This window comes from Sander lucioperca, chromosome 20 (assembly GCF_008315115.2).
Source record: "Sander lucioperca isolate FBNREF2018 chromosome 20, SLUC_FBN_1.2, whole genome shotgun sequence".
Lineage (NCBI taxonomy): Eukaryota > Metazoa > Chordata > Actinopteri > Perciformes > Percidae > Sander > Sander lucioperca.
This window is the reverse complement of record NC_050192.1, coordinates 20801651-20816650: the sequence shown is the minus strand read 5'-3', so window position 1 is coordinate 20816650 and position 15000 is coordinate 20801651. Positions and strand designations below refer to the sequence as shown.

General features: G+C 43.7%; 1 protein-coding gene across 3 annotated transcripts in view; it reads right to left on the bottom strand.

The window, feature by feature from the left end:
- svopl (SVOP-like) overlaps nt 1-15000 on the bottom strand; it is a 22309-nt gene that overhangs the window by 1561 nt on the left and 5748 nt on the right. Inside the window, exons 3-12 of one of the 3 annotated variants that reach the window (XM_031311274.2) lie at nt 12090-12190; nt 11372-11470; nt 11177-11248; nt 10749-10873; nt 10550-10613; nt 9133-9258; nt 8759-8887; nt 3951-4024; nt 2781-2977; nt 67-178 (exon numbers count right to left, since the gene is read on the bottom strand). In XM_031311274.2, the coding sequence (XP_031167134.1) occupies nt 67-178; nt 2781-2977; nt 3951-4024; nt 8759-8887; nt 9133-9258; nt 10550-10613; nt 10749-10873; nt 11177-11248; nt 11372-11470; nt 12090-12190 (1099 nt within the window). The remainder of the gene's footprint in view (nt 1-66; nt 179-2780; nt 2978-3950; nt 4025-8758; nt 8888-9132; nt 9259-10549; nt 10614-10748; nt 10874-11176; nt 11249-11371; nt 11471-12089; nt 12191-15000) is intronic. The other 2 variants (XM_031311275.2, XM_031311276.2) reach the window with 2 other exon arrangements.

The window sequence follows — 15000 nt, the reverse complement described above, 5'->3', positions numbered from 1 at the left end:
AGAGACAGACAGAGACAGGCAGACAGACAGAGACAGGCAGACAGACAGACAGACAGACAGACTCACATTGTGGTGCAGATGTTGATCATCATGAACAAAATGGCCGACACCAGCTGCAGCACGGTCAGACTCAACTTCCGTCCCAAAACGTTGAGCAGACAGATGTTTAGTGGGACCACTGGGGGACAGAGGAGACAGACAGATGTTTAGTGGGACCACTGGGGGACAGAGGAGACAGACAGATGTTTAGTGGGACCACTGGGGGACAGAGGAGACAGACAGATGTTTACTGGGACCACTGGAGGACAGAGGACAATCAGACCGTCAGGAGTTCACAGTTAACATGTACAGACAGTTGAATCAAAAAATAAAACCCAAAGTTAAGACCTGGTCCAAGTCAGACCCAAAGTTAAGACCTGGTCCAAGCCAGACCCAAAGTTAAGACCTGGTCCAAGCCAGACCCAAAGTTAAGACCTGGTCCAAGCCAGACCCAAAGTTAAGACCTGGTCCAAGTCAGACCCAAAGTTAAGACCTGGTCCAAGTCAGACCCAAAGTTAAGACCTGGTCCAAGTCAGACCCAAAGTTAAGACCTGGTCCAAGCCAGACCCAAAGTTAAGACCTGGTCCAAGTCAGACCCAAAGTTAAGACCTGGTCCAAGTCAGACCCAAAGTTAAGACCTGGTCCAAGTCAGACCCAAAGTTAAGACCTGGTCCAAGTCAGACCCAAAGTTAAGACCTGGTCCAAGTCAGACCCAAAGTTAAGACCTGGTCCAAGCCAGACCCAAAGTTAAGACCTGGTCCAAGTCAGACCCAAAGTTAAGACCTGGTCCAAGCCAGACCCAAAGTTAAGACCTGGTCCAAGTCAGACCCAAAGTTAAGACCTGGTCCAAGTCAGACCCAAAGTTAAGACCTGGTCCAAGTCAGACCCAAAGTTAAGACCTGGTCCAAGTCAGACCCAAAGTTAAGACCTGGTCCAAGTCAGACCCAAAGTTAAGACCTGGTCCAAGCCAGACCCAAAGTTAAGACCTGGTCCAAGTCAGACCCAAAGTTAAGACCTGGTCCAAGTCAGACCCAAAGTTAAGACCTGGTCCAAGTCAGACCCAAAGTTAAGACCTGGTCCAAGTCAGACCCAAAGTTAAGACCTGGTCCAAGTCAGACCCAAAGTTAAGACCTGGTCCAAGCCAGACCCAAAGTTAAGACCTGGTCCAAGTCAGACCCAAAGTTAAGACCTGGTCCAAGCCAGACCCAAAGTTAAGACCTGGTCCAAGTCAGACCCAAAGTTAAGACCTGGTCCAAGTCAGACCCAAAGCGTGACGGGGGTGAGGCAAACGTTGGGAATATGGGAATGTGTGAGCTTCGAGGTCCGTAGTAAATTGCAATGGCAAATGTCCCATTTACGTTCACTGAATTATAGCCCAAAATACGTCTACCTTGATTATAGCGCCCCCTATGAAAGGTCTTCATTTGGTACAGAGCCTCAGATTGGCGTTGTGATTGGCCGAGATATGCTAATGTTTGGTTTGGTTTGTTTTTAATTTGTGCATTTCATAACAGAGCAAAATTTTGAGGATTTTTGGTCAAATCCATCTGAGGCAAAGATGGACTAATGTTCAGGCAAATCCAACCGAAACCCTCGGAGGAGTTCAAAAAGTACGTTTTGCACATTTTGCGATTGTGCGGAAACAAATCTTTGCGTAAATGGGCGTGGCCTAAGGTCATGTGATCCAGCCTGATTGAAGGATACGTAGATGTAAGGTTTGCATGAGATATAGTCCACGTGTGGTACGTGAGGTGTATGAGTCAGAGTCCAAACATGGATCCCATAGGCCACGCCCACTTTAACCAATCAGAGCACCATTGTGGGCGTGGCCTCAGGAGATGGTAATTTTCGCATTTTTGAACCGAGCAAAATTGTTTTGATAACTTTCGGTCACACATTATGTATGTGTGTGTATATATATATATATATATATATATATATATATATATATATATATATATATATATATATATATATATATATATATACACATATACATATACATATAACACTGCAGGGATGCACCGAGTCCAGGATGGGGCTTCTGATTCAGCTGAATATTGGGCTTTTTGACGGGGTTGGGTTTCTGCTGAACCTTAGAATTTTGTCCCAGCGAACCGAACCCTACGCTTGCACTCCGCGCGCTACGCTGGTCGCAGTAATGACGGCACCGTTGATTACAGGAAGGTGTTTACGTAGGTGGAGCGTTCAATGCAGTAGGCTGTGAGAAAGTGGAAATGGTACTCGTGAGCAGAAAAAGTGTAGTTTGGCAGTACTTTCAGTCAAAAGAAGGCCATTCAAGTCCAGCTACATGTTCAATCACAATGCTGATTAGTCTGGTGGTGGCGAGGACCCTAAACTATACACAACATCACCGCTGTTACAACATCTGGTATGAAACATCTGGAAGAATACGAGTTGTGATGAAGGAATCTACAGACAGCAGCCAGAATGCAGCAACTTCAGGTACAGCAAAGGAAGGACAGCCACTGTTTACTTCATTAATGAGTTTACTGTGTTCATGGACTGAGGATGGGACGAGGATTCAGCAGAATCTCAACCAGGGGATTCAGTTGGACTGATCCAACAGTTTTATCAGGACTATTTTAGTCTATGTATTCTTATGTATGTCTGTATGATTGTTGTCTTTTCATTTTCTTTATGTATGTAAGTACACGAGGAACTATGAGGAATAATTTCATCTGAACGTGTAGTGAAGTTGTGAGCGTGCGAGGACTTACGTGCGACTTCTCCGAGGCAGCTGACGAGCAGCGTCTGGTAGTCGTTGAAGTGGAAGGGGATGCAGTAGCACAGCCCGTCCTCCTGGCGGTGCTTGACCTGATGCTCGCCGTCTGCGTTGGTCACGCACAACAAGTTCTTCTCCAGCAGCTCCGAGCTGCTCAGCACTGAGCCGTAGTACGCAAAGGACGCCACGAACCTGACGCACACACACACACACACACACACACACACACACAGAGACACACACACACACAGAGACACACACACACACAGACACACACACACACACACACACACACACACAGAGACACACACACACACAGAGACACACACACACACAGACACACACACACACACACACACACACACAGAGACACACACACACACACACAGACACACACGCACACACACACACAGAGACACACACACACACACACACACACACACAGAGACACACACACAGAGACACACACACACACACACAGACACACACACAAACACACACACACACACACAGGGACAAACACACACACACACAAAAACACACACAGGGACAAACACACACACACACAGAGACACACACACACACAGAGACACACACACACACACACACACACACACACACAGGGACAAACACACACACACACACACACACACACACACAGGGACAAACACACAAAAACACACACAGGGACAAACACACACAGGGACAAACACACACACACAAATATTCAAATATTAGCCGTCAGGAAGGCGGAGTCTGTATGTTTTAAAGGTGCTTATTATCTGGGTTCTGCAAGAACATGTTTACATGCTTTAATGTTCAAAATCTCATTATTAATCTCACACACACACACACACACACACACACAATTCCTTTATTTAGTCTCCGTCTGAAACACTGGAACTTTTTAGCGCCTGTCTCTTTAAGAAAAAGCCAAGTCTGCTGTGATTGGTCAGCGTTGCCGGGTCATTACAGCCGGGGAATGACTGTAACAGCACTGTAGCAGCACTTTCTAACAAAATATGGTATAGTTCTGACATCACAACCGTACAGAAGTCCTGACGGCTCGTTCAAAGGCACAGATTCCAGGGGTATTACAAAGCTGCACATAATAACAATATAATATAATATAATAATAACAATAATAATAATAATATAATCTTACCAGGTGTACCAGAGCAGCAGAGACGTCCGTCTGAAGGAAGAGTTGAGCAGCATCCTCCAGCTGCCTCGCTCGCTCTGAAACACAACTTTATTAAACTGTCTGAAACACAACTTATCAGAACAATATGAAGTGCCTACAGAACATGACCACCTGACAGATGTATGAATATGAAGAATAAAAACACGGTTAAAGGGGTGATTGAATGCAAAACCGATGTTACGTCGTCATAGTGTAATAAGGACAGTAACTAGGACGATATTACCTCGTCATAGTGTAATAAGGACAGTAACTAGGACGATATTACCTCGTCATAGTGTAATAAGGACAGTAACTAGGACAGACAGAGAACCTCAACATCCCACTGACCCCTCTCTCCTCTGCAGATCTCACCATGTTAAACTGTCTCTGAGAACAGGAGAATCTCAACGAGCTCCTCCTCATCTGGCTCTAGTCTCTATGTTTGTCACGCCCAAACATTTACACAGACTACACCTTTACACAGGCTACACCTTTACACAGGCTACACCTTTACACAGGCTACACCTTTACACAGGCTACACCTTTACATAGAATACACCTTTACACAGGCTACACCTTTACACAGAATACACCTTTACACAGGCTACACCTTTACATAGAATACACCTTTACACAGGCTACACCTTTACACAGGCTACACCTTTACACAGACTACACCTTTACACAGGCTACACCTTTACATAGAATACACCTTTACATAGAATACACCTTTACACAGGCTACACCTTTACACAGGCTACACCTTTACACAGAATACACCTTTACACAGGCTACACCTTTACACAGAATACACCTTTACACAGGCTACACCTTTACACAGAATACACCTTTACACAGGCTACACCTTTACATAGAATACACCTTTACACAGGCTACACCTTTACACAGAATACACCTTTACACAGGCTACACCTTTACACAGAATACACCTTTACACAGGCTACACCTTTACATAGAATACACCTTTACACAGGCTACACCTTTACACAGAATACACCTTTACACAGGCTACACCTTTACACAGGCTACACCTTTACACAGGCTACACCTTTACACAGGCTACACCTTTACATAGAATACACCTTTACACAGGCTACACCTTTACACAGGCTACACCTTTACACAGAATACACCTTTACACAGGCTACACCTTTACACAGGCTACACCTTTACACAGACTACACCTTTACACAGGCTACACCTTTACATAGAATACACCTTTACACAGGCTACACCTTTACACAGAATACACCTTTACATAGAATACACCTTTACACAGGCTACACCTTTACACAGAATACACCTTTACACAGGCTACACCTTTACACAGGCTACACCTTTACATAGAATACACCTTTACACAGGCTACACCTTTACACAGGCTACACCTTTACACAGAATACACCTTTACACAGGCTGCACCTTTACACAGGCTGCACCTTTACACAGAATACACCTTTACACAGGCTACACCTTTACACAGGCTACACCTTTACACAGGCTACACCTTTACATAGAATACACCTTTACACAGGCTACACCTTTACACAGAATACACCTTTACATAGAATACACCTTTACACAGACTACACCTTTACACAGGCTACACCTTTACACAGGCTACACCTTTACATAGAATACACCTTTACACAGGCTACACCTTTACACAGGCTACACCTTTACATAGAATACACCTTTACACAGACTACACCTTTACACAGAATACACCTTTACACAGAATACACCTTTACACAGAATACACCTTTACACAGAATACACCTTTACACAGAATACACCTTTACATAGAATACACCTTTACACAGACTACACCTTTACACAGAATACACCTTTACACAGAATACACCTTTACACAGAATACACCTTTACACAGGCTACACCTTTACACAGAATACACCTTTACACAGAATACACCTTTACACAGGCTACACCTTTACACAGGCTACACCTTTACACAGGCTACACCTTTACACAGACTACACCACTGATCTGAGGTCAGTTAGTCTTCTGAATAGGTCGTGCAGATCTCAGAAATGTTATACATTGTTCATCTGCTATTTTACCACTAAATTCACGTGGTATTCATTCACGTAAATTCATGGAGCTCCAGGGCCTGCAGCTAGCCGCGATCTTTACCCAAAGGACTGAAGGGACAGTAGCAGCTAATGAAATCCCTAATGTTCACAAAAATGCACGAAATTGAAATCGGACACCATTGTTAGCTTTATCAGACCTTGGGGTAGATGTTCTATAAGTGGCGAGATGAAATTCAAACTGTAAATATACTCTAGTTATGCGGGCAGCTGGCAGTCAGCCAGCTCCACGGAGCCCCGGTCGTCCAGTAACTGAGAACCGGTGACTATCACTGGGTATGGAGGCTGCCGCTTTCTCGTCAGACTGTGAAGCTCCTAAAGTCCGACACGTCTTACCAAATTTGCAATTAGCCATCAATTTTCATAAAACAGCCCATATTTGACCTCTACATTGTTGATTTCTCGCTTAAAAAAGTCTCAGAAGTGAATTTAATAACAAATAGCAGACTAACGATGTATAACTTTACAGTGTCTGAAATATGAGACCTGCTGTCTCGTCTCCACTGTGTTTCTATGGGGTTCCTCAACCAATCAGCACGCAGCTCATCTAAATATTCATGAGCAGACCATATTTGGAAGAAAAGCTCTTGTTCCAAATAGAGCCATATTCACAGGGTAGTTACGGGCCATAGAACAGCCCAACCAATGTTCCCTATTAGGAGACCTTCAGGAACAGAGAGACACCCTAAATAATAATAAATAATCACTCTATCAGCCTTTAACGTACGGCCGACTCCACCAGCCGTCCAGGAGGAAGAGACAGACAGGTAAGAGACAGACGGGAGGAGACACACAGGGAGGAGACAGACAGGAGGAGACAGACGGGAGGAGACACACCGGGAGGAGACAGACAGGAGGAGAAAGACAGGTAGGAGACACACAGGGAGGAGACAGACAGGGAGGAGACAGACAGGTAAGAGACAGACGGGAGGAGACAGACAGGGAGGAGACAGACAGGGAGGAGACAGGCAGGTAAGAGACCAACCGGTAAGAGACAGACAGGAGGAGGCAGACAGGTAAGAGACAGACGGGAGGAGACACACAGGGAGGAGACAGACAGGAGGAGACAGACGGGAGGAGACACACCGGGAGGAGACAGACAGGAGGAGGCAGACAGGTAAGAGACAGACGGGAGGAGACACACAGGGAGGAGACAGACAGGAGGAGACAGACGGGAGGAGACACACCGGGAGGAGACAGACAGGAGGAGACAGACGGGAGGAGACACACCGGGAGGAGAAAGACAGGAGGAGAAAGACAGGTAGGAGACAGACAGGGAGGAGACAGACAGGTAAGAGACAGACGGGAGGAGACAGACAGGGAGGAGACAGACAGGGAGGAGACAGACAGGTAAGAGACAGACGGGAGGAGACAGACAGGGAGGAGACAGACAGGGAGGAGACAGACAGGTAAGAGACAGACGGGAGGAGACAGACAGGGAGGAGACAGACAGGGAGGAGACAGACAGGTAGGAGACAGACAGGTAGGAGACAGACGGGAGGAGACAGACAGGTAAGAGACCAACCGGTAAGAGACAGACAGGAGGAGGCAGACAGGTAAGAGACAGACGGGAGGAGACACACAGGGAGGAGACAGACAGGAGGAGACAGACGGGAGGAGACACACCGGGAGGAGACAGACAGGAGGAGACACACAGGGAGGAGACAGACAGGAGGAGACAGACGGGAGGAGACACACCGGGAGGAGACAGACAGGAGGAGACAGACGGGAGGAGACACACAGGGAGGAGACAGACAGGAGGAGACAGACGGGAGGAGACACACCGGGAGGAGACAGACAGGAGGAGACAGACGGGAGGAGACACACCGGGAGGAGAAAGACAGGTAGGAGACACACAGGGAGGAGACAGACAGGGAGGAGACAGACAGGTAAGAGACAGACGGGAGGAGACAGACAGGGAGGAGACAGACAGGGAGGAGACAGACAGGTAGGAGACAGACAGGTAGGAGACAGACGGGAGGAGACAGACAGGTAAGAGACAGAGGGAGGAGACAGACAGGAGGAGACAGACAGGTAAGAGACCAACCGGTAAGAGACAGACAGGAGGAGGCAGACAGGTAAGAGACAGACGGGAGGAGACACACAGGGAGGAGACAGACAGGAGGAGACAGACGGGAGGAGACACACCGGGAGGAGACAGACAGGAGGAGGCAGACAGGTAAGAGACAGACGGGAGGAGACACACAGGGAGGAGACAGACAGGAGGAGACAGACGGGAGGAGACACACCGGGAGGAGACAGACAGGAGGAGAAAGACAGGTAGGAGACACACAGGGAGGAGACACACAGGGAGGAGACAGACAGGGAGGAGACAGACAGGTAAGAGACAGACGGGAGGAGACAGACAGGGAGGAGACAGACAGGGAGGAGACAGGCAGGTAAGAGACAGGCAGGTAAGAGACAGGCAGGTAAGAGACAGACAGGTAGGAGACAGACAGGTAGGAGACCGACAGGTAGGAGACAGACAGGTAAGAGACAGACAGGTAAGAGACAGAGGGAGGAGACAGACAGGAGGAGACAGACAGGTAAGAGACCAACCGGTAAGAGACAGACAGGAGGAGGCAGACAGGTAAGAGACAGACGGGAGGAGACAAACAGGTAGGAGTCAGCCAGGCGAGAGACAGACAGGTAACGTACCACGACTGACTCCACCAGGCGGCCCGGAGGAAGAGACGCTCGGTTCATTCTGGCGATTCGCTGCAGAGTCTCCACCGCCGCCTGAACGTTTCCTGCTGACACGTTATACCTCGCTGACTCAGGGATGAACTGAGAGACAGACAGGGAGAGAGACAGACAGATGGACAGACAGGTGAGAGGGAGAGACAGACAGGTGAGAGACAGACAGACAGGGAGAGAGACAAACAGATGGACAGACAGGTGAGAGGGAGACAGATAGAGACAGATTAATAACAACTTGGTTAACTTGATTAAAAGGTAAGCTGATGATGAGGTGAGAGGGAGACAGGTGAGAGAGACAGACAGACAGACAGACAGACAGGTGAGAGTGAGACCTTGAAGAGGAAGATGAGGATGATGCTCGGGGTGACGGAGATCCGGATCATCCACCTCCAGCCCATCGACGGGACCACCACCATCCCCAGCACGATGATCAGCATGGAGCCCAGCATCCAGAACACCTGGGCAGACAGACAGGTAAGAGACAGACAGGTGAGAGACAGACAGGTAAGAGACAGACAGGTAAGAGAGACAGGTAAGAGACAGACAGGTAAGAGACAGACAGGTAAGAGAGACAGGTAAGAGACAGACAGGTAAGAGAAAGACAGGTGAGAGAAAGACAGGTAGAGACAGACAGGTGAGAGGCAGACAGGTAAGAGGCAGACAGGTAAGAGACAGACAGGCAGAGACAGACAGGCAAGAGAGACAGGCAAGAGAGACAGACAGGTGAGAGACAGACAGGCCAGAGACAGACAGGTCAGAGGCAGACAGGTCAGAGGCAGACAGGTAGAGACAGACAGGTAAGAGAGACAGGTGAGAGACAGACAGGTAGAGGCAGACAGGTGAGAGACAGACAGGCCAGAGACAGACAGGCAAGACAGACAGGTGAGAGACAGACAGGTAGAGACAGACAGGTGAGAGGCAGACAGGTGAGAGGCAGACAGGTAAGAGGCAGACAGGTAAGAGGCAGACAGGTAAGAGGCAGACAGGTAAGAGACAGACAGGTAAGAGACAGACAGGTAAGAGACAGACAGGCAGAGACAGACAGGCAAGAGAGACAGGCAAGAGAGACAGACAGGTGAGAGACAGACAGGCCAGAGACAGACAGGTGAGAGACAGACAGGCCAGAGGCAGACAGGTAGAGACAGACAGGTAAGAGAGACAGGTAAGAGAGACAGGTAAGAGAGACAGACAGGTAGAGGCAGACAGGTGAGAGACAGACAGGCCAGAGACAGACAGGTGAGAGACAGACAGGTAGAGACAGACAGGCAAGACAGACAGGTGAGAGACAGACAGGTAGAGACAGACAGGTGAGAGGCAGACAGGTGAGAGGCAGACAGGTAAGAGGCAGACAGGTAAGAGGCAGACAGGTAAGAGGCAGACAGGTAAGAGACAGACAGGTAAGAGACAGACAGGTAAGAGACAGACAGGCAGAGACAGACAGGCAAGAGAGACAGGCAAGAGAGACAGACAGGTGAGAGACAGACAGGCCAGAGACAGACAGGTGAGAGACAGACAGGCCAGAGGCAGACAGGTAGAGACAGACAGGTAAGAGAGACAGGTAAGAGAGACAGGTAAGAGAGACAGACAGGTAGAGGCAGACAGGTGAGAGACAGACAGGCCAGAGACAGACAGGTGAGAGACAGACAGGTAGAGACAGACAGGCAAGACAGACAGGTGAGAGACAGACAGGTAGAGACAGACAGGCAGAGACAGACAGGTGAGAGACAGACAGGTGAGAGACAGACTCACGGAGGCCAGAGGCAGCAGGATGGCTCGGTACTTGGCCGGGATGAACTCGGTCTTCAACACGAACCTGGAACAGAAAAATCAACATGTTAGGTTACCTAGTTACCCTAGTTACCTAGTTAGTGGAGGATCTGGGGTGTGTGTCTCTGTGTGTGTGTGTGTGTGTGTGTGTGTGTGTGTGTGTGTGTGTGTGTGTGCTGACCCCTGGGAGACTCCTGCGACTCCACAGCCCACCATGCTGCGTAGGAAGATGAACCAGCCGTACGTAGGAGCGAACGACGTGAGCAGAGAGAAGTAGGCGCTCCACACGAAGCCTCCAAACACCACCTGAGAGTGGACACACACACATGGATTATATACACAACAATATACACGGGAATGTAAAGTATACACAGAAATATACACGTATATTGTTGTGTATAGTGTATTAGTATTGTGGAGAGATGTGCAACCTGCAAAATAGTTTATTTCTGATGTCATTTCTTTCAACATTTTTGTCTTTTTGTCCGAAGAGCTCAGGAGGTTTCTGTGATTGGGTCTTTACACACATACACACACACAGGGAGCCAATCAGTGGACAGTCTCAGTTTAAATATATTCATGATATAACGAAGTAAAAATGTTTCTGACCTTCCAGCGTCCGTATCTGTCAGCGATGTATCCGGACAGAACTCCACACAACATGAAACCTAAGAACACCATCTGAGACACAAACACTGGAGGTGAATCACAGGACCAGGACCAGGACCAGGACCAGGTCCTGGTCCACATGTTGGGAAACTCTGACGGACATTTAATGGATCAGATATGAATAATGAGACTCACGGTGGAGACGAGGGCGACCTGCCAGTCGCTGAGACGCCACTCACACCGAATCTCTGGAGAGACCACGGCTAACAGCATGATCTCCATCGCCTCTAAGATCTACACACACACACACACACACACACACACACACACACAGAGACACACACACAGAGACACACACACACACACAACACAGAGACACACACACACACACACAGAGACACACACACACACACACACACAGAGACACACACACAGAGACACACACACACACACACACAGAGACACACACACACACACACACACACAGAGACACACACACACACACACACACACAGAGACACACACACACACACACACACACACACACAACACAGAGACACACACACACACACAGAGACACACACACACACACACACACACACACACAACACAGAGACACACACACACACACACACACACACACACACAGAGAGAGACACACACACACACACACACACACAGACAGACACACACACACAGACACACAGAGAGACACACAGAAAGACACACACACATAATATATAAATATATATCTCTAATAATAATGTAATATATATATATATATATATATATATATATATATATATATATATATAAATAATAATACTGTAATATATAAATATATATATATATAATAATAATGTAATATATCAATACTAGCCATATGTGAGTAGGGGGGTAGATGAATACTCACGGTGGAGCTCCCCATGATGAAGAAGAGCAGGATGTGAAAGCGACCGAAGCCGATTTTCTCCACAGCGTCTTCTACCGTGAACGTCTCGTCTGCTGGACACAGTTTATACATTATTATAATTATTCTAATTCTTATTCTTATTATATACACATTAATACATTCACACAGTTAGTGTTACATGTAACATGACTTTTATTCATTAAAAATAAAGAGTTTCTGTTGTTGAGATGTTGAGATCAAAGAGGCTCGGTGCTGCTCTCCCAAATACTCCACCCTCTTTGATTATAGATTATAGATTATATTATAGATGATTATATTATAGATGATTATATTATATTATAGATGATTATATTATATTATAGATGATAGATTATGGATGATAGATGATAGATGATAGATTATATTATAGATGATAGATTATATTATAGATGATTATATTATAGATGATTATATTATATTATAGATGATAGATTATATTATAGATGATAGATTATGGATGATAGATGATAGATGATAGATTATATATTGTAGATGATAGATGATATATTATAGATGATAGATGATAGATTATAGATGATATATTATATATTATAGATGATAGATGATATATTATAGATGATAGATGATAGATGATATATTATAGATGATATATTATAGATGATAGATGATATATTATAGATTATAGATGATATATTATATTATAGATGATATATTATAGATTATAGATGATATATTATATTATAGATGATAGATGATATATTATATATTATAGATGATAGATGATATATTATAGATGATAGATGATAGATGATATATTATATATTATAGATGATATATTATATTATAGATGATAGATGATATATTATATATTATAGATGATAGATGATAGATTATAGAGGATATATTATATTATAGATCAGTGGTTCCCAACCTGGGGTCCGGGGACCCCTCAGGGTGGCGGCAAAGATCACAGGGGGGGCGCAAGTCTTTATCTGGTTTGAGGTTGAGGTAAAAAAAAAAAAAAATATGTGCACATGTTTTACAAATTATCATAATACACTAGAATATATAATGTATAGAAAAGTCTGTATAAAAACTATATATTTTTGTTCTCGCTTAAAATTGTAGGCAGGCTACTTAGTAGGCCAAACCTCCGGGACCTCTTAACCTGGGACCTCTTAACCTGGGACCTCTTAACCCGGGGCCTCTTAACCCGGGGCCTCTTAACCCGGGGCCTCTTAACCCGGGACCTCTTAAACTGGGACCTCTTAACCCGGGACCTCTTAAACTGGGACCTCTTAACCCGGGACCTCTTAACCTGGGACCTCTTAACCCGGGACCTCTTAACCCGGGACCTCTTAACCCGGGACCTCTTAACCTGGGACCTCTTAACCTGGGACCTCTTAACCTGGGACCTCTTAACCTGGGACCTCTTAACCTGGGACCTCTTAACCTGGGACCCTGCTGGCATCAGTTCAGCTGCTAGCTGCTAACTGCTAGCTGCTAACTGCTAGCTGCTAACTGCTAGCTGCTATCATCCCGCCACGGCATCACTGTTTCATGAATGAAAGATGGTGGAGAAACGTAAAAGTGCTGATAACTGCTCTCTATCAAAAAAGAAAGTAAGGCTCTATCTCCAGAGTTACCTCCACTTCGGTTTCCACGAGGGAGGGGGGGCTCAGCTTTTCTTAGACATAAGTAGGGGGGGCGCCAAGGAAAAAAGGTTGGGAACCCCTGTTATAGATGATAGATGATATATTATAGATGATAGATTATAGATATTATAGAGGATATATTATAGATTATAGATGATATATTATAGATGATATATTATAGATTATAGATGATATATTATAGATGATATATTATAGATTATAGATGATAGATTATAGATGATATATTATAGATGATATATTATATATTATAGATGATATATTATAGATGATATATTATATATTATAGATGATATATTATAGATAATATATTATAGATAATATATTATAGATATATTATAGATTATAGATTATAGATGATAGATTATAGATGATATAGATTATAGATGATAGATCATAGATTATAGATGATATATTATAGATAATATATTATAGATGATATATTATAGATGATATATTATAGATTATAGATGATATATTATAGATTATAGATGATATATTATAGATTATAGATGATATATTATAGATTATAGATGATATATTATAGATTATAGATGATAGATGATATATTATAGATTATAGATGATAGATGATATATTATAGATTATAGATGATAGATGATATATTATAGATTATAGATTATAGATGATATATTATAGATTATAGATGATAGATGATATATTATAGATTATAGATGATATATTATAGATTATAGATGATATATTATAGATGATATATTATAGATTATAGATGATATATTATAGATTATAGATGATATATTATAGATTATAGATGATATATTATAGATGATATATTATAGATTATAGATGATATATTATAGATTATAGATGATATATTATAGATGATATATTATAGATTATAGATGATATATTATAGATTATAGATGATAGATGATATATTATAGATTATAGATGATAGATGATATATTATAGATTATAGATGATATATTATAGATTATAGATAATATATTATAGATAATATATTATAGATTATAGATGATAGATGATATATTATAGATGATATATTATAGATTATAGATGATATATTATAGATGATATATTATATATTATAGATGATAGATGATATATTATAGATTATAGATGATAGATGATATATTATAGATTATAGATGATATATTATAGATTATAGATAATATATTATAGATAATATATTATAGATTATAGATGATAGATGATATATTATAGATGATATATTAT